The 17,774-nt window shown below is 41.1% G+C and overlaps 2 protein-coding genes across 3 annotated transcripts; both read right to left on the bottom strand.

The window, feature by feature from the left end:
* Nucleotides 1-550: 550 nt before the first annotated feature.
* Nucleotides 551-14,400, bottom strand: LOC115053250 (uncharacterized). Of its 2 annotated transcripts, none has more exons than XM_029517826.1 (32): nucleotides 14,293-14,400; nucleotides 13,993-14,144; nucleotides 13,644-13,812; nucleotides 13,207-13,315; nucleotides 12,673-12,809; nucleotides 12,330-12,455; nucleotides 11,958-12,137; nucleotides 10,979-11,203; nucleotides 10,729-10,855; nucleotides 10,356-10,555; nucleotides 10,039-10,251; nucleotides 9,747-9,892; nucleotides 9,340-9,467; nucleotides 8,971-9,115; nucleotides 7,406-7,538; nucleotides 7,104-7,265; nucleotides 6,853-6,979; nucleotides 6,535-6,746; nucleotides 6,281-6,443; nucleotides 5,984-6,072; nucleotides 4,918-5,075; nucleotides 4,662-4,776; nucleotides 4,222-4,382; nucleotides 4,074-4,122; nucleotides 3,836-3,982; nucleotides 3,413-3,748; nucleotides 3,178-3,275; nucleotides 2,988-3,094; nucleotides 2,815-2,891; nucleotides 1,983-2,011; nucleotides 1,773-1,853; nucleotides 551-1,363 (listed from the first exon to the last, which is right to left on the bottom strand). In XM_029517826.1, exons 1-32 carry the CDS (start codon nucleotides 14,327-14,329, stop codon nucleotides 854-856), a joined length of 4,848 nt encoding a protein of 1,615 aa, XP_029373686.1. In that variant the 5' UTR covers nucleotides 14,330-14,400; the 3' UTR covers nucleotides 551-853. The 2 variants fall into 2 exon arrangements, with proteins under 2 accessions (XP_029373686.1, XP_029373685.1); XM_029517825.1 differs by having other exon boundaries at nucleotides 1,773-1,904.
* Nucleotides 14,375-17,200, bottom strand: LOC115053217 (multiple epidermal growth factor-like domains protein 6; the record flags this gene model as incomplete). The annotated part of the gene is made up of 6 exons (XM_029517784.1): nucleotides 17,146-17,200; nucleotides 16,945-17,048; nucleotides 16,148-16,350; nucleotides 14,820-15,040; nucleotides 14,570-14,716; nucleotides 14,375-14,457 (listed from the first exon to the last, which is right to left on the bottom strand). Coding segments are annotated over exons 1-6 (813 nt in total), but the record flags the coding sequence as incomplete, so codon positions are not given.
* Between the last annotated feature and the right edge of the window lie 574 nt (nucleotides 17,201-17,774).

The following is a 17,774-nucleotide window of genomic DNA, read 5'->3' on the forward strand; positions in this document are numbered from 1 at the left end:
TGAAAGAACACACAAGCACATATATACATATATACATATATATATATATATACACATACATACATGTACACACACACTCACTCCTCATAAACACAGGCAACGACAGACACACAGAGCTGCAGGGCAACCAGCTTCAGCCTGAGAGACTTGGCACAGACCTCTAAGCTAACACTGATAGTAAGTGAAGACTTGTTCCATCTGACCTTCTGATTTGGCTCACAGCCCCCACTAGAAATACTCACTTTCTATTATAAGACCCAGACCCCTGTGCATCAGATAAATGATCGAACCAGTGGAAGGGAGCAGTCGTTTGGTGTAGACTTCTCATCTGGAGCTGATCCAATAGGCTTTCAAAATTTGTTGCTACTTTTATCTGCACTTGGTTAAACTGTTGCTTGTAGAGAAATCTGACTAAATGAAAATAGGTAAGAGAAGAAAGGTTAGAAGTTAAATATTCATAAAGACATGGGTCATCACCTCTACAAGAGACAGAGGTTGTTGTGAGCACAAAGGAACACAGAAACAGAAGTGTCACCTTGTGTTCATTCAGCTGAGATTTATTGTTTTAATTAGAATATGGAAATGAACACTGCCTGTTTTTGAGGCCACTATAATTTCCTGACTGAAAAACTATGTGGACAAGATGACAGAATCTGTCATTCTGCTGCCTGTCGCCAGAAATTATTTCTGCCAAGGACTGTTTTAAAGCTGGTGCCAATTAAAACAGGCCATTTGGATCATTTTCCAATAATAAAAACTGAATATTTGCATATGTACATAGACAAAGACGCCGAGGGAAGAAACAGATAATGCATTTTGCCTTTTTCAGAATGATTTTCTGATTAGTAGACACCTACATGTCATCAATATCAGTCTGTCCAGTAGTATTTTTTATAATGATCTGACTGTTTAGCTCCTCTTTTCCTGGAACATTAAGATTCAGACGACCTTGGCTCTCCGGCATCTGGCAGTTCAGTGACATTTCAGGGTTGCTGGTCTGGACAGAGCTGCTCCTCTGCTGGTCAGAAATATGACTCTCTAGTTTATAGTTATGAAGTACCGTGCTCTCAGAGGTTTGTTGGCTGTGACTTTGGCTGGCTGGAATACCGTCCTGCCACCGGCCATCGGTGGGACTGCAGCCATCCATACCAGAGTAATGCTCCCTCTGTTCCTGCTGAGTGGTGCCGCTGTCTGTCTGTGTACAGCCTCTTGTTCCGTGTTTTGACTTGCTGTCATGCTGCTGGCACGGTCTCATCTGCCCTAATGTGATCTGGAGCTCATTGAGGCGCTGTGATACATAGCACCTCTTCAGTTCCAGTAGGATTGTTCCATTACGACTCAGGCTTGGCATGCTCGTTGCCCTCTGTAAAAGGTTAGAGCACAGAGTATGTACTGCAGAAGATGTGGTGGTTAGATAGAAATTAATGAATGCACATAGTCTCAGGCAATGATTCAATATGCAAATGCAGGCACACATGATCCATTCTGATGCACACATTTTTGAAGTCAGGCCTGAATAGGAGTAAATGTATATTTAGCTTAAAGCACAGACATTTGAAAGATTTATCACTACGCCAAATTTAAAAATGTGATATATGAAATGCTTGAGTGTAGTGAGAATATAAAAAAAAGTCAGTATTTTGAAATTTATAGGACATAAAATCCTGAAATATACTTACTGAGTCTCTCACTACAGAGTTAGCATGTGGATGAATTCTCATGATTATGCAGTCATATGTGTGTAATGTGTGTCTAATAATCCTGCTAATTACTGCGGAATGGTTTCCAGCACTGCTCCCCGGATGCTCTTGCCATGTGCTCATTTGAGCTCTCTTCTGTAGCTGCATGCTTAGCTGCAAGAAGGAGTCATTCAGGCGGTCAATCTCTTCCTCCAAAGAGGATCTCTGCAACAGAGGAAATGTTTTTAAAAAAATGTATGATCATTGCAGGGTATTAAATGAAGATAATTTATGATTTATAACCTGCATCGGTGTCCCTTTAGGTGGTAAACCTGCAGAAATGAAAGAAGACCTTTATTAAAAAAAAAAAAAAAAGAGGGATTTCATGTTTAATGTCTCTTTAGAAACTATGTTGATGTAAAAGTCGCCAACTCAAAACACCTACTCACATTATAATAAGACTGTGCATCTACCAGAAACACAACCAACTATTGGCTTCATAAAAGCCACAGTGCTCACTGACAAGCTGTCATTAAAGTCATGAACTATGTGTACGAGGATATTGGACCAGTATTAAGGAGGGAAAAAAAACAAGCTGATGAGATGGGTGGACATTAACATTTTCTCTCCAACGATTCCTATAATGGTTTAATGATGTTTACATCTTCTGACTGGGGAGAGCCATAAAAACTGTTTGTGTTATTAGTTTGTGTTGGTGCAGTATTGTAGTGGAATAATGGCACAAGATAGCTTGCCATTGCTTTTATGGATCAATAACTCCACAATTGAAAATTGAGCTCTGAAAACATTAAACCCAGCCCCACACAGGAAAAGGAGTGCACAAGGCTCTCAGTGAGACTCAGATCAAGGATCAGAGGTTTATGCTCCCAACACCAGGTTATGACTCTTTGTATATTGACTATGATTCCAACAGTTCTCAGAACTTTTATGAAGTACGCAACTGCCCAACTTCTAAATGGTGATAAGTTTTGATGTTTGCTCTCTCTACATGCATGCGTGTTATGATTACCATCTATATAAATATATATTAAACAGTAAAAACATGTCTAGGCAGAGCATTTTTGCTTATCTTATAGAATAAGTGCATCTCAGTAAGCATTTGCTGTTTTCTTACCTGTGGCTGTGTCAGCTGGTCTCTGTTTAAAGTCAGATATGAGCTGCTCTAACTTAAAATATGTGTACTTCTTCAGTCTATAAAGGAATATAGAAAAAAAATTAATAAACTGATTAACCCATTGCTTCAAGAACCCACCACATTGTGCTATATGGTTCATTTTTCTCACCAACCTGTGAGCTAATAGGTGCTCCGCAAAATACGCTTCAGTGGGAACTCTAATATTGAGAAATTCCTCAGCTAAGGAGCTATGCTGGCCCTCTGAAGCATCAATGTTTGACTGTTAAAGAGGCATAAAATGTTATCTTCCCACATTTGTGCCGTATGGGGATGATGCGTGAGGCTAATGTAGCTCTTACTCACCTCAGCTGTGCTCGATTTGAAAGAGAAGTTAAACAGCTGAAGGCTTAGAGTTGAAATGGCCTCGTGGAGAGCTTGCATAAAGCACTGGGGTTTGGATCCTGGACAGAAAAATGTATGGTTTCCAAGAAGGATTACATACTTTGTTCCTTCAAAGATGACTAACAGAGCTATTATACTGTACTACACATCACTGGTGCAAAACCAGGACTTGCCCTTAGGAATACTTCTCAATTACCTGACACTATGTGGGCCATCGACTGCAAGATGATGGCAATAAAGTGTCCCACATGCTGAAGCTTTGCCTCAGACAGATAAAGGATTTGATTAGTTGCATCAAAATAAAAGTCCCCTGTGCAATGTGCCAGCGTAGCCTCATTAGAGGAGGATGAAGAAACAGGCAGTGACTTGGCCACTAGCAGCAGCACAGAAGGGAATAGGGGGCAGATTTCAAGCAACCGCACCACGTGGCAACCGAACAGGAATACAGCAGACTGTTGAGGTGAGAGGTTGTCCAGTGCAGTGAGGATGAGGCTCCCACTGTGGGTCTCCTGGGCGGAATGCTCTGTAGCTGCTACAAAATAGCAAATCATATATTTAGGCTACAAATTCACCCTTTGCTGTTAATTTTGATTTCTGTTGTTTTATTTTATGTCTGTACCATTCTGGAAATGCTGTCTAGGCTCAGCTGGGGTGAGGTTCTGTAAAGACTGCTGGATTTCTAGCAGAGTCTTAAACAGAGGAGATATGCAGACCAGCTTGGACAGATCGTTGTCACTTAGACAAGGGGCCGTGCTCTGGAGAGGGACTGAGGAGGAAAGACTCAGTTCAACGATGTGACAAAATATATGGATGCCTTGTTAAATACAGTCGGCATTTTATAAAGATTGGTTCAATACCTGGCTCATGTGAAACAGTATCTGCTTTGGTGATATTCACTGATGGAGACTGAGGATAGGATTTGTAATAATAATTATCCATGTAGTACTTAGTACAAGTACGTACGTACAAGATACGTTGCAACAAGAGGAAATGCCATGAATATACCTGTGTGTAACATATGTTGGTGTCCCTGGAATCGTTAGGGCCAGTATGACAGTACGGGGGACCAGGAAAATCCTGATTCTGCCAAGCTTCTCCAGTCAGCCTGTATAAGAGAGCTTCCACAGACCTGAGCAGAGTTCCCAGTAATCCTGAAGAGGCCTCAGCTGGCATGATGCGAATTTTCAGTCCCATGCACAGAAAAGAGAGAAATAAAGTGTCATAAAAGATGGATGTGACTTTCATCCTCTCTAAGCACATCACATGGGAACCATTATTAACTGAACTACTTGGTCAGTGTTCTGTGTATGGACAAGCCCCACATGTTAGCTTACACACCCTTTTATATTCCTACTCAAAGAACCATACTTGTGTAATAAATTTGACATTTTCTTATGTGCTCATTGATTGCCTTTGATTTGGGATCAGACGTCCTTCGGTTTTACCTTGGTAGTGTCTCTCTCCTGCACTGCTTTTCAATGGTCTAGCCCCCATCGTATTTTGGACAAGCAGCTCTTTAAGAAGACTCAGTTTTTTATGATCCATATTTTCAAGAACATTCTAAAAAAAATATATATGTTAAAATTTGTTTTCTTGTGGTCCTTTAAAGGAACACAATGTTTCTTTCACATTTTATTACCAATTGTTTCTTTGAAACTATTGTCTTCAGCATTTGTGTTTTGTCACTTTAGTGAAACTCACCTTGATTGCCTCTGCCTTTTCACAAATGTTTCTGTAGAATTCCTGTGTGTCTTTGCGGTGCCGGGCCAGCTGTGAGGCTATGTGGAGGTTCTGGTCCTCTAGTTTGTCATAGAGAGTTTTCACATTGAACTCCTCCAAGTTACAGCGCCCTGATGCAACTGCGACATGGAGCCAGAAAATGTCAACAAACAGAATGTCAATGTGAAATGGGCTGAAAAAACTGAGAGGAGAATGGTCCCATCAACCTCAAGACTTGAGAGGATACTTTCATGATAAATGACAAGAACTCCACAACTCCTTTAAGTGGGCACCATAAGAATGCAGCAGTGTTTCTAGCTCTCTGGACCACCTAGGATGGAGCATGCAGTGGCTGATAAGTAGTTGAATTAAAATTGCACAGGGTGACTTGAGAAGTGGAGATAACTGCAGAAGCCATTAGACTGTGATATGGGCTATTATTTTCTTTATCATCAATCAACTGTGGAATAGGCTGCTAACAGCTACCTGGTCACGCGTGATGGCTTCTATTATGATTAGACCAATGGACATTTAAAGGCCTTATTAAGCCCCATGAATAATGCAATAGGCGCTCAGTGAGAAACATTAAAGCCAAGTCCACGTTATGGCCATTTCCAACACTATCACAACTCAGTGAGGTCCAATATTGAAAACCAGCCAGTTGGAAAGGTGTCACCAAGTGTGGTTTAGTGTGGTTTTCAATAAATTGGTTTATTACCAGGATATTAAAGTGATGCAGTTAGTAAAAAGACAGATAGTCTTGTAAGGTTTACCTAAAACATTGGTTTAACATTTAACAATTCATTAAGTGCACATCCCATATTTTTAGCTCTTTGGATGGCAATGGTCTGCTGGCCGTTCATTTGATCTTTCTCATTGGTCCAGAGTGAGTATCTTTACAGGAATAAGAAAAGATTGCAGTGGCACTCACTACTCAATCACTACTATTCATTTGGCTGACTAAAATCATCGTGCTTTCAGTGCCAATTGGCAAACGTTTGCACGCAAACAAATTAAATGATCTCTATCACACTGTAATGAACTTTACCTCCCTTTGAGACAGAAGGCTCCTCAGCCTCTGCTCCTTCTCCTACACCTCTTCTGCCAAGGACACCATATATGCTTGGGGAAGCTATGCTGTAGCAAAAAAAAAAAAAAAAAACAACTAAACACTCTCTGGTAATGTTTTTACTTTATCACATACTATATTTTACGTTAATTTTATAAAGTTTCGAAGCAGACTTCAGCAGAAGCAGAGGGTCCCATGGTCATTTTAGCTTTTAAGAGGACGCTATTGTACAATGTGCAATCAGGACACATAATCTCAGCTATCACAACAGCAGACCTGTCTCCATTGCAGCTACACTCCACTGGGCAGAAGGGCTCCCCAAGGCTGCGCCACTTTGGTTTCATTCGCCACTGGGAGATCAGCCTTTCTTTGTTGGGTCGCAGGATGAGCACTGTAGTTGTCAGAATTACAACTACAACCAGCAGCAGACTCAGGATCCCTGTACAAAGTCATCATCATGAGAAAATATGAAGAGCAAGGTCATACTACAATACGACAAAATGACCAGAATGAACAGAAAGCGCACACACCTGCAATCATTCCCCAGTCAGGCAGAAGGTTCAATCTGTGCTGCTTGACAATCCCATATCTTACTAGTTGTTCCGGGGTCATGGGCTGGAAGACAGCTGCCCTAGAATCACACTCTGTCCCCTCTTCACTGACCACCACTACCATACTCCAGTCTGGGACAGCATTGTCCATAAATGCATACTTCCCTGTTTCAGAAAACACATGGGCGAACCTGAGAAGGGAAGAGAAATTTGTGGTAAAGGGGGGACATGGCCACAGAACGTGATTTCAAATTAGCAAAACCTGAGGCTCAGCCGGCAATATGGACTTAAACTTACTTTGTCGAGTTAAAGTTTGTCTGCTTCATGAGGGTGTGCAGGTGACGAAAAGCTCCAAAGTCCCAGCTGGGATTACTATTAAACAGGTGGTCTTTTTCATACACTGGGAAGTGACTCAGACGGCGGTCTAAGGGGTATAAATGAATTAAGAACAATACTGCACCATCCAAAACAAACTAAATTACCATAATTATCATATTAGCACAATGAAACCAACCACTAATCATGCGTAAAGTCAAAGAAAGCAGTACCAGTGTGGTTGATGGTGAGATGAAAAATTAGCATGTCACCGGAGGACAGACATGCAATGGGGTTCGGGATTCGAGGAAGAACAGCCAAGGCTCGAGAATCATTATCATCTTCTTCTGTGCCTCTCCTCTTTCTGGGACGTGTATTTAAGAGTTGAATTGGTTCTGAAATAAATCATTTTCAAGTTATCAAAAATCAGCGTTTTTCCTGTCAAGTTATATTAAGTGCAGGAGTCAAGATTATTCAGAAACATTTGAGTTATGAGACAAAGCAAAAATTCTCACAACAAATTAATACTAATCACCTGACAGAAACTGACTGATGAGCCGTCTCTGTGTGGGAATCCAACCAAACAGTCCTTCAGCATCAAACTGCACCAAATGGATTTTCCCCAAATTCCTTGCATGGATATCCGGTCCTAATACATCCATGACAGTCTGGAAGTAAACCAAAACAATCTTGATGAGAACTGCTACTGCATTCTGTAACTCTTACTCATAAAGGAAGTCGGGCTTAGGGACTCTTTGTCATATCAGACCACGTGACTCAACACAGGTCACTCTGATATGACATTTATTTCACCAAATTGCTCGTTGTAGTAGTTCATCTGTTCATCCTCTAAGCAGTAACCACAGCAAACTGATAGAGGTCGCCAAGATAAGACAGGTCAAGATAAACAGTTTTATACCAGCTTAAAGCGGGCAGAGTTTACAAGTTATATAAAATGTGTGTGAAATGTGAAATAAAAAAAAAATCTATCATTAGTGCCTATGTTTTGAGTGAGAGAAAAGAGCTAGAATGTCGGTGTGAATGGATTGATTGCAGCTTTAATGTCAAGAAAATGATGCATACTTAACTGTGTTACCTTTCTGTCAGTGCTTGGTAAAGCTAAGAGGAAAAAAAAAAAACCTCCCAACTTTATTATCTTTGACATTGATAAGGCTGACTGTCAGGTTATACCCTTGAGAAGAAAAATGCTTTTGCAATCTAATCCTGATGGGTGCTAAATCCACCTCCTCTGGGCAACGGGTTGATATTGTGCCTTTGATAGCCTTAGAGACTGAGGAGCCTCCATGTGAACTGCTTTGGGTTTTTGCTCTAGTGATCTCCAATAAACCAGAATAAACAAAATGGATATCTTTTGATTGAGATGCAGATTCAATTATGTATATGATTGCATAGTTCACATTTTCTTTCTACTTGCATGTATGGGTAATAACTATTAAACAGCAGGAATAAAAACACATTTCTAACACATTTCACATTTCTATGAATTTCTCATAATTAATTAATTGAGAACAAATTAGAAGTCGTCCTTTCTAATGCTGCTGACAGGACAGCTGTTTGAAGAGTGAGATAGTTAATGTTGAGGCCCGTCCACCATGTTCGAAAAAATCATGTTAAGTAAGGCTGAATGTCCTGCACCAGTGACAATGATAATGTTTATGATGAAACCAGCCCCCATCTTACTGAACTGCTGAATACTTTCTTTGTATGGACAAAGAAGTTCATTATTGTCTTTGGGAAATGCAAAGATATCACAAAATCTGCAGATGCAGCATTTTGGTGTGTTCTCCTTAAACTCAGACTGCCCAACACCCTGATAAATGCTACGCCCAGCTATCCATCAACCATTCAATTTAGTTAATCCCTTCCATCTGACAACTTGCTGGATTACATCAGTGCAACACTAACAGTGTATTTGTGCCTTTTCTTATCAGGTGGTAGCAGGCACCAAAAAATCCTTCCTCTCAATCATACATAGACTTGTTGCAATTGATCAGAAAGTAATAGGTCAATGAAATTGCATGTGCTTGCAAGATGTAGCTGACAGTGTGCTTGTCCAAAGACGTGTTGACTCTCACTCACCCTGGCCCAGACCACACTGTTTCTCTCCCTCAAGCTGAGCAGCAAGAATCCATCTGGTGAGCGCTGAGCAAAAAGCTGAGGCAGTTGGGAGAGGCAGGAAGTATTGCAAAGCTCCTCAGCAGACACATATCGCTCACATCGGCAGCTGGGATGACAGCAACAGGCAGATAAGACAAAAGATTATGACAGCTCATGTCAGTTTTAGCAGTTTGACAAGGATAAGTTTTAATTTTTAATAACTAATTAATTCATTCATTAATTCATCTTTAACTGCTTATCCATTTCTGGGTCGCAGGATTTTTTTTAAATTAATGTCACTTTAACATTGTGAAGGAATGTAGTGAAGTGAAAAAAATAAGAGACATTCACATTCCCATCTCCGCATCCAGAGTTCCTCCATGGTGTCCACAGGTGATATTACAGGAGTAGAGGGAAGGCAACACACACTCTCTGGAAGCTGCTAGACGAACCTGCCCTGCTGTACACCGTCTGTTCACCTGAAACACACACATACACACACCTAAAAGCTTCAAACACACACTTTATATGACATTGTTGATAACGGAACAACAGCACATCTACTCATCTTAGTGTTTCATTGATTACCAGAATGACAGCTTACAATCATGGAAATCATCAGTGCAGTGTTTTTCACATTTTGAGAATGACCCCAAAGCGTGGGTGGTTTGCTCTGCTAGTTCTGAAAAACTGAACTGGTTACTAAAAATCTGTCTATTCAAATTTTAAGAAATCATGATTTTAGATTTCTTACTGACCTCTGGCTGGCAGTCCAATTCACTGTCAGCAGCAGAGCTCTTGAAATCCAGATCATTGTAGAAGATGAAACCAGTTCTGCACAGGCATGACCCATCCGACTGCTGGAAGGCACGGTTCTTACCAATGCAGGTGCAAGAGGAAGAACCTGAAAAATGTGTGAGCCAAAAGGCAACAGACTAAAGGAGAAATACTCCTCATAGTTGAAAGGAAACAAAAGCAGCCCACCGTATATAGCCCGACGTATATATATAAAAAAACAACAACAACTCAGTGACAGTGACAAAGTCTAACCTGGTAGTGAGGTAGAGGAGCTACCACATGTAAAACAGGCCTTCTGAGCAGGCAGGTGGTTGAAGGTGTCGGCAGGACACGGGTGACAGTCCCTTATTTTCTCAGCATGAGTGAGGTTACCGAAGGAGCCCGGGGGGCAGGGTATAGGTTGAACGGATGCCATGGGACAGATATATCCAGGAAGGCAAGGATTGTTCTTATAGTGGTCAGTGCCTGTTCAGTCAAAATAAATTAATCTTTTATTTGGAGTTAAACAATTAAAAATGATCCGAAATCCCACTGGGGTGGGGGTAGATTTGTCGTTGTGAATAGAGTACCTGGGGGACAAAAGTATCCTGGTGGACATGGAAGGCATTGCAGTGTAGAGGAGAGATGGGGACGGTAAGTGCCCCCTTCACACACACCACAGCTGCTGTTTTTGGATCCCCTGAGCCCGCTGGTGTTAACAGGCCTGGAACCCCCATCGCAGGACTTCATGACAGAACTGTTAGCTGGGCAGTAGTAGGGAAACTGACAGCTGCGCAGCATTGTAACAGGGTTAATTTTAAAACTTTCAACCCACAGCCTATAGAATCAGCCCAAACTGATTAAGCTTTCAAGATTTCAACATTTAAAAGACCCTCATTCCTTGTCCGGCTTATAAGAACGAGCTTGCCACATTTTCAGATATTCGATATCTCGTGTACTCACAGTTGTTTTGGAGTATTAAAGGAATTGGATCCCTCAGGACAAAAATAACCTTTGGGGCAGACTTGAGGTTCAGCAGTCTGTGGTCCACAGTATGAGCCAGCTCTGCATAGCTTTTCCAAGACTGCACCTGGAACAATACCAAAAACTCATTACAGCAGAACCTCATTACTCTCTTTGGGGAGAGAGGTGTGAGTCATGATCTACATTAGTTATTTTATACTAACATTTTAAAGTGTGTTGATAACCTTACCAATTGCACATTCATAAGAAGCCTTACAAGGTATCCCCTCCACATTGGGATTCCCTGTCACCCAAGGGTCTGGGCAGAAGGTCCCCCCCCGACAAAGTTCACACTGTGTAGGCCGAGCAGCTCCAGGAAGGGGTCGCTTGGTGCCTGCGGGGCAGAAGATGGGGGGTCCAGACCCACTACACCAGTAACCAGGTGGGCAGGGCATACCGGAGTAGTCTGTAAGTCCTGGAAAAGAATAGTTTGCTCAAATACTTATTTCTCTCTTTAACCACCACAAGTCAATACAGAAATAAATGATGCATCAGTGGCCATTGATTAGGACCTAAAATGTTCAAAAACCAAAACCTTAGTCTTATCAAAAAAACCAAAACACCAACATAAGTGAAGTTCCTTACAACTAATTATTTACGAAGCCTTCATTTATTCATACAAAGCACTAGGGAGGAGGAGGGACGGGCAAACACAGGGGGACCATCTGCTCTGCATCATCTCATAGCTAGAGTGGCAATATGTTGTTTTTTAAAAACATTAATCATTTAAGAAGGAGATTGGAGAGAGGTTTCTTTTTTTGATACATGTACCACTCAATCAAAACAATAGCCTGCAGTAAAGCCAGTACAACGACTTAAACTGTTTATGCAGCACAACAAGTTGAACTTTTTATACTGAAACTTTCTGATACCATCTGCAATCTTACTGTGGGCAAAAATATAATCGTGTGTGTCCATTTTCACATTGATTCCACCAAGCGAGCCAATTTTTTTTTTTTTTTTTTATTATCCTTGCAAGAGTAAACACACCACAGATGCATTTTACACTTCATTATACAGATGGCACAGGATACAGCAGAATGAAAAATCTGACAGAAATTCTCTCTCATGGAAAATAAAGGAATCAACTACATTCTATAAATTTAATTTAAATACATTTTTCTAAGCTGTCAGTTCTAGCCAGGTGTGTGAGATGAAATGCGTCAGACCTGTGCTGTTACAGTGCCAACCGGGAGGACAGGGAAGGCAGTCGCCCATACTGCCTGCGCCAGGGGCAGTTCGATAGGTGTACAGAGGGCATGGCCTGGGTCCCACCGCTCCACTGAAACCACTGCCAGACAGACCATTACAGTAATGACCAGCTGGACACGGATGAAGAACTGGATCTCCTGCAAACAAAAAGTGACAAATTTTAGGAAAAGAAAAAGGTGTTCACAATGTGCAGCACCAAAGTCAGGTCTAAACTGACCATCTTAAACTACCCTTTCCTTTTCATAACCTCCCACAGCAAATGAGCCAGAAACATTTTTCTAAATCATTTTAATTCTACCCTGTTGTTATTCTGTATTATCAGCCCATACCAGGTTTACACCAGTGCTGTGGTGGGCAGGGTAAGCAGTCCTGTCGGCCGGTGCCTCCAGGGGAGCTTCTGATAGTATTTGCAGGACACAACAAAGCCACCTCTGTACCCTCAGGACAATAGAAACCTAGAAGAAAGAATGTTTTCAGTCAGAATAATTCATTCAAAAACAGCTGAAGTAAATGAAGACCTTGACGATGGAACAATTAACCACCCAAATAACAAATGGTCACCTCGGAATAAAGTATGAAAATCTGTGCACACAGTCAGATTGTCAGTTGTTGTCATCAATTTCTTTTCTTTCTTTTTTTTTTTTTACTTATCAGTTTCTCTATGTATTATACCTGATGGACATGGTCCAGCACACTGCATACCCCACTGACACTGTGTGAAGTTAGATACCAGTCCCTGTGGGTTGAAATCTGCGCTTCCAGATACACAAATATATCCTGCAGCGCACATGCCTTGGATTCTTCCAGCCCTGAAGAAAATATACACAGCGGTTATTTCAGGCATTAAACAACAAGACTCCAATATACATACAAAACCAGACTGGCATGTTTGAATCATTAGATAAACAGAATGATGAATGCATCACCAGCAGCCCACTCGCTTGTATTTCCATTCATTATATTCATGCATATTATGTTGTTTATTTTGCTATTCAGTGAACTGTGACGCCTGAACACGATATACCTGTTTTCAGTTAACTGAGCATAACGAATATGAGATGAGCAACTGCCTCTGAGCGTGAATGTGTATGCGTATGCATGAACACAGGATGTGCATTTACTTTGTTGTACACACGTCATGTAAGTGAAAAACAAGAGAGAGGCAAATTTTAGCATATCTGCAGGGGTTTCACGCATCCAGTGTACCTGCAGAACCTCCCTGAAGGGCAGGGTAAACACTCTCTCTCCTCCTGCAGTCCTCCCTGGTTTGAATGAGTGTATGTCCCATCGGGACACGGTTGTGGTACCATAGTTCCTGGGAGTGAAAAAAGGACAAGATGCAGTAAAACTGAGACAAGGCACTTGATTTATTGTACACACAGTATTCATAATGGTTCATAATGTTTAACACAAATAAAAGAAAGGGTTCATCATTTCTGGGAAATCACTATATTAAATGTGTGCTTTGTGTTCTAGCCACTGTAGCAGCGCAGCGTAAGCTTTCTGCTGCTATGACAATTTGTAGCAGATTAACAGATTAAACAAAAAAGATATTGAATTATTTTGTGAACACAAGATATGCTGGTAGGTAAATTCCATTGAAAGTTGCAACCGTTTTAGCCTACATGGTCCTGAAAATGTACCTGCAGGGCAGAAAGAGTGCGGTGGGCAGATCAATGGCCCCCCCTCTATGGCTTCCTCGCAGAAGAACCCAGATCGGCAGGGGATGCAGCTATCTGAGCCCATGTTCGGTTGGTACATTCCTGTGGGACAGGGCAAGGCTAGGGCAGAGCCTTCTGGACAGTAGTGGCCCTTTAAAAGAATCAAAATGACAACAGTGCTTTTGAGGAGTGATATTAAATGCAGAATAAACAGGTTTTTCTCTGAGCAGTATTATTAAGAAAACAATAAGAACAGGACATGGTAGGGAATTTAATGTGATACGGTGAAAGCAGAGGGAAATGGACTGAATAGTATATGTATTAGCTTTACCTTGGGACAGAGGAAAGCATATGGAGTCGTTGCAGAGAAGTCAAAAGGGCAATAGAAACCAGCAGCACAGGGGCCACTGGGTGTGGCCAAACCCTCAGTGGAACAGTAATGACCTGCAGGACAGGCAGAGCAACTCTCCATAGACACACCTCCTGTACGAGTAGAGAAAAAAAAAAACCCAAAACAAATTCCAGTGATGCAGCTCGACAAGCAGAGATCCCATCAGAACCTCTCTCCAATGTAAATGCAAACACTGTGGTGTCACCCTAACACAGGATAAAGTCTACACAGTAGGTGTACCAGAGGTGCTGCGAACACTGCCAAGAGAGCATGGCATTGGGGACAGGCACCCTGCTGGACAGTAGTGTCCCACAGGACAAGGGCCATTCCTGGTGATGTTGTGAGAGCTCTGTGGTGTTGGTCCTATGGCCCCCGTTTCACAGAAAAACCCAGCAAAACAAGACCCTAAACATAATAAAAAAACATCATTACTAAATTATTTTGATTTTATAAGGTTATGTACATTTCCCCACAGCTACATATAAGTATGCCACTGCATATTTGTTTGTCCAATGACCTTGAGGCATTGAGGCCCCATAGGAGCTACAGTACAATCCAGATGGGCAAGGGGTGCAGGCAGCTAGAGAGTAGGTTTTTGTCAGGTTGTTGAAGGTCCCTGGAGGACAGAGTTGTGGCAGGGCTGTCCCAGCAGGACAGAAATGACCTACAAAAAGCAAATTCCTCCAATTTAGAATGTCACTCTTCTGTAATAAAAGGCTAATGATGTGATTCATAGTGAACACTGAACATATTTTCGCCATCCTCACCAGCTGGGCAGATAGAGGGTTCCTGAGTGGCCGAGGAGGGGCACATTGTCCCTTTGGGGCATGTTATGCAGTCAGCTGCTCCAGGGGCAGGACTGTAAGTGCCAGGCTCACAGGGCACCTCATTCGCTGAGCCAGCAGGACAGCGATGGCCAGCAGGGCAGAGGTAGCCATGGAAAATATTTGATGGGCTGGGACTGGAGCTGCCACCAAGACACACGTAGCTGTAGACATAAACAGGAAAAAGCAAACTTCTTATGTCAATGTTACCACAAGTTCTAATTAGCAAGGCTGAAACATCTCACACCAAAAGTATTTTATTTATAGATATTGTGGAAATGATTTCCAAAAAACGTTGCTGTAAAACTCCTGAACAGCAGTAAGCGATGATTAAAAGCTAACCTGTCTTCCTGAGTCATACACAACTCTTCATATGTGCCCAATAAAACACTTCACGGTAGATTTTCAATGGACAATATTGAGATTTAAATGCATATGACAGCAGTTAGACAATGTGATTTCATGAATTAACACTGAGAAGAGTAAATTTTTTCTCAGGAGAGTCTACCTAGTGCAGTGAGTATAAAAATGCCACACACTATTTAATGTTAATGTAGGCACCATTATCCTTATTAATCATACATGCTCAGTTCTTCTCTTTCAGGATTAACTATAGAACATTTCCAAAACAAGATCCATGTTTTAATATCTGGCAATAATTCACTTCAGACACACATTAAACCACGGTTAAATGTTTTTTAATTGCCCTAAATTGTAATTCTAATTCCCAGTAAGTGAAATTGTTTTCAGATCTTACTTATAGGTGACAAAAGGAATATTATAAAAAAATGTAAAAAACGTAAAATAAAAAAAAAAAAAAATCAAAAAATAATAAATAAATAAATAAATTGCTGAAGGTAATTCAAAGTGGGATTTATTGCAGAGTATATTTGCAGCCAAAGTGTGAATGTTGTGCTGGTGAGGACACCTGCTCCCTCCCTTGCTGAAACTCAGATACAGGCAAAAGGAATCTGCTGTCCTCAGTTAGCTGTCTGATTCTGAAGTTTTCGCACATACTGCTTTGCAATGGATTTCTGAGCACAAATCACATCTTGCTGATATATATTAGATTGGCCTTTTTAATCCAAACATAAGTCCCAAAAATACTTACAAGGAAAGAAGTGACAAAACTAAACATATGGAAGCTATTGAAAGAAGGAGAGACGGACTGCTTTAATTTTCCTGGCAACCATTAATATAAAATAATAAATACCCATAACAGACAAACTGTGAAGATTTAAAACTGAAAAACCTGAGCAGAAAGCATTTACCCAGCATGACATGGGAGGGCATCTGAGTACACTGGTATTGCAGGTTTGTCACAAAAGCGTCCAGGGGGACAGAGTGGGCATTCACCAACTTCCTTCAGTCCTCTGGAGACTGAGAAAGAGCCTGCAGGGCAAGGTAGAGGATGACCAGTACCTGAGGGGCAGTAGTGCCCAGAAGGGCAGAGATGGATTCCACTAGAATTGCCCTGAAAAAAAAAGAAGAAAGGTAAACATATGCTTTAACTCAAACATTCAACATTATGAAATGTTAAATTATTTTACTTGATAATAATTATTTACTTTTTTATTTATTTATTTATTTTTCAATCTATAGGGGCTAAAATGTTATTGCACACCAAAACAAAAAAAGCCCCCGAGTGATTTTCTTATTCTTTGAGACTTATGAACAGTGGGGGCAAAAATGTAATTGGAGTCATGTAGTAATTACATCATGTTCCTATTTGATCATGTAATGTCATTGTGCCCTCAAGGGACTATTGAGGGAAGCTTTTGAGGTGACTAAAGTAAAGATCAAGAATGTGTGAACTGAAATTTATGGGAAACTCACGGTTATATTCTAATTGTATAAATGTGATGGTAGATCAATAACAAAAGCGATTCACCATCAAGGTGCAAATTATCATTATTATCATTATTATTATTATCTACCGATTAGATTTTCATTGAATTCAGAAATTTTTATGGAGTTTGATAAATGCCAAAGATGTAATGGATATAATCTTTTGAGCAGAAATACATGGATAGGCTATAACACCTTAAGAGGCAACAGAGAGCAGCACCTGATACTCAGTAAAGTTTGGACTGGTGGATCCAGCAGGACAGTAGTATCCTGCCTCGCAGAGTCCTGTGGGCTGGGACAGACCAGACTGAGAGCAGAACGTCCCTGCAGGTAATACAGAGTAAATATGTCCTCATACACATTTGAAACACTTTGGGGCTCTGACGATGGAAAACAAAACACTTCTCCATCCTTTACGTACCAGCAGGGCAGGGCAGACAGGCTTCAGGACTGGAGGCTCCAAGATGGCTCTGCATAGTGCCAGGTGGGCAAGGAAACTCCCTTCCTAGAGTCAGTCCTGGAGGACAGTAATGTCCAATTGGACAGGGGGTAGGCTGGACAGTTCCCTTATCTGGGCAAAACCAAGATGAATTGAAAATACGGCATCATGATTACAGACTTTGACTCTCTGATACATCCAAAACAATTGTCAGATTAGCAGAATTAATGAGGAGTGTAACTTCCACTAACCTTTTTGATATGAGAGAAAATGGCTGGCTTACTAGTGATGTATCACCAGTTAAACCTTAGCAGCAAGACTTTGAACAATTCCCATAGAATTGTTATAGATTTCTGCCTTTATGAAACAGAGAAGGGCTCTAAATATTCAGTAGCTAACATGTCTGTGGTGACAGACAACAACTTACTAAAACATGTCTTGCAGCTGTGCTGAATGCTAATCTGCTGTGACTGCTAGAGAATTGCAATATTCAATCCCCAGTGGGTGGATCCCTCATTCATTTTTGAATTTTGAATGTAGAGAAACAATCTTGCTGAGATTAATCTTAATGTAATATATAACTCCCACCATGACAGAAGGACCCAGGAGTG

The sequence above is a fragment of the Echeneis naucrates genome, chromosome 13 (assembly GCF_900963305.1).
Source record: "Echeneis naucrates chromosome 13, fEcheNa1.1, whole genome shotgun sequence".
In the NCBI taxonomy this organism is placed as follows: domain Eukaryota; kingdom Metazoa; phylum Chordata; class Actinopteri; order Carangiformes; family Echeneidae; genus Echeneis; species Echeneis naucrates.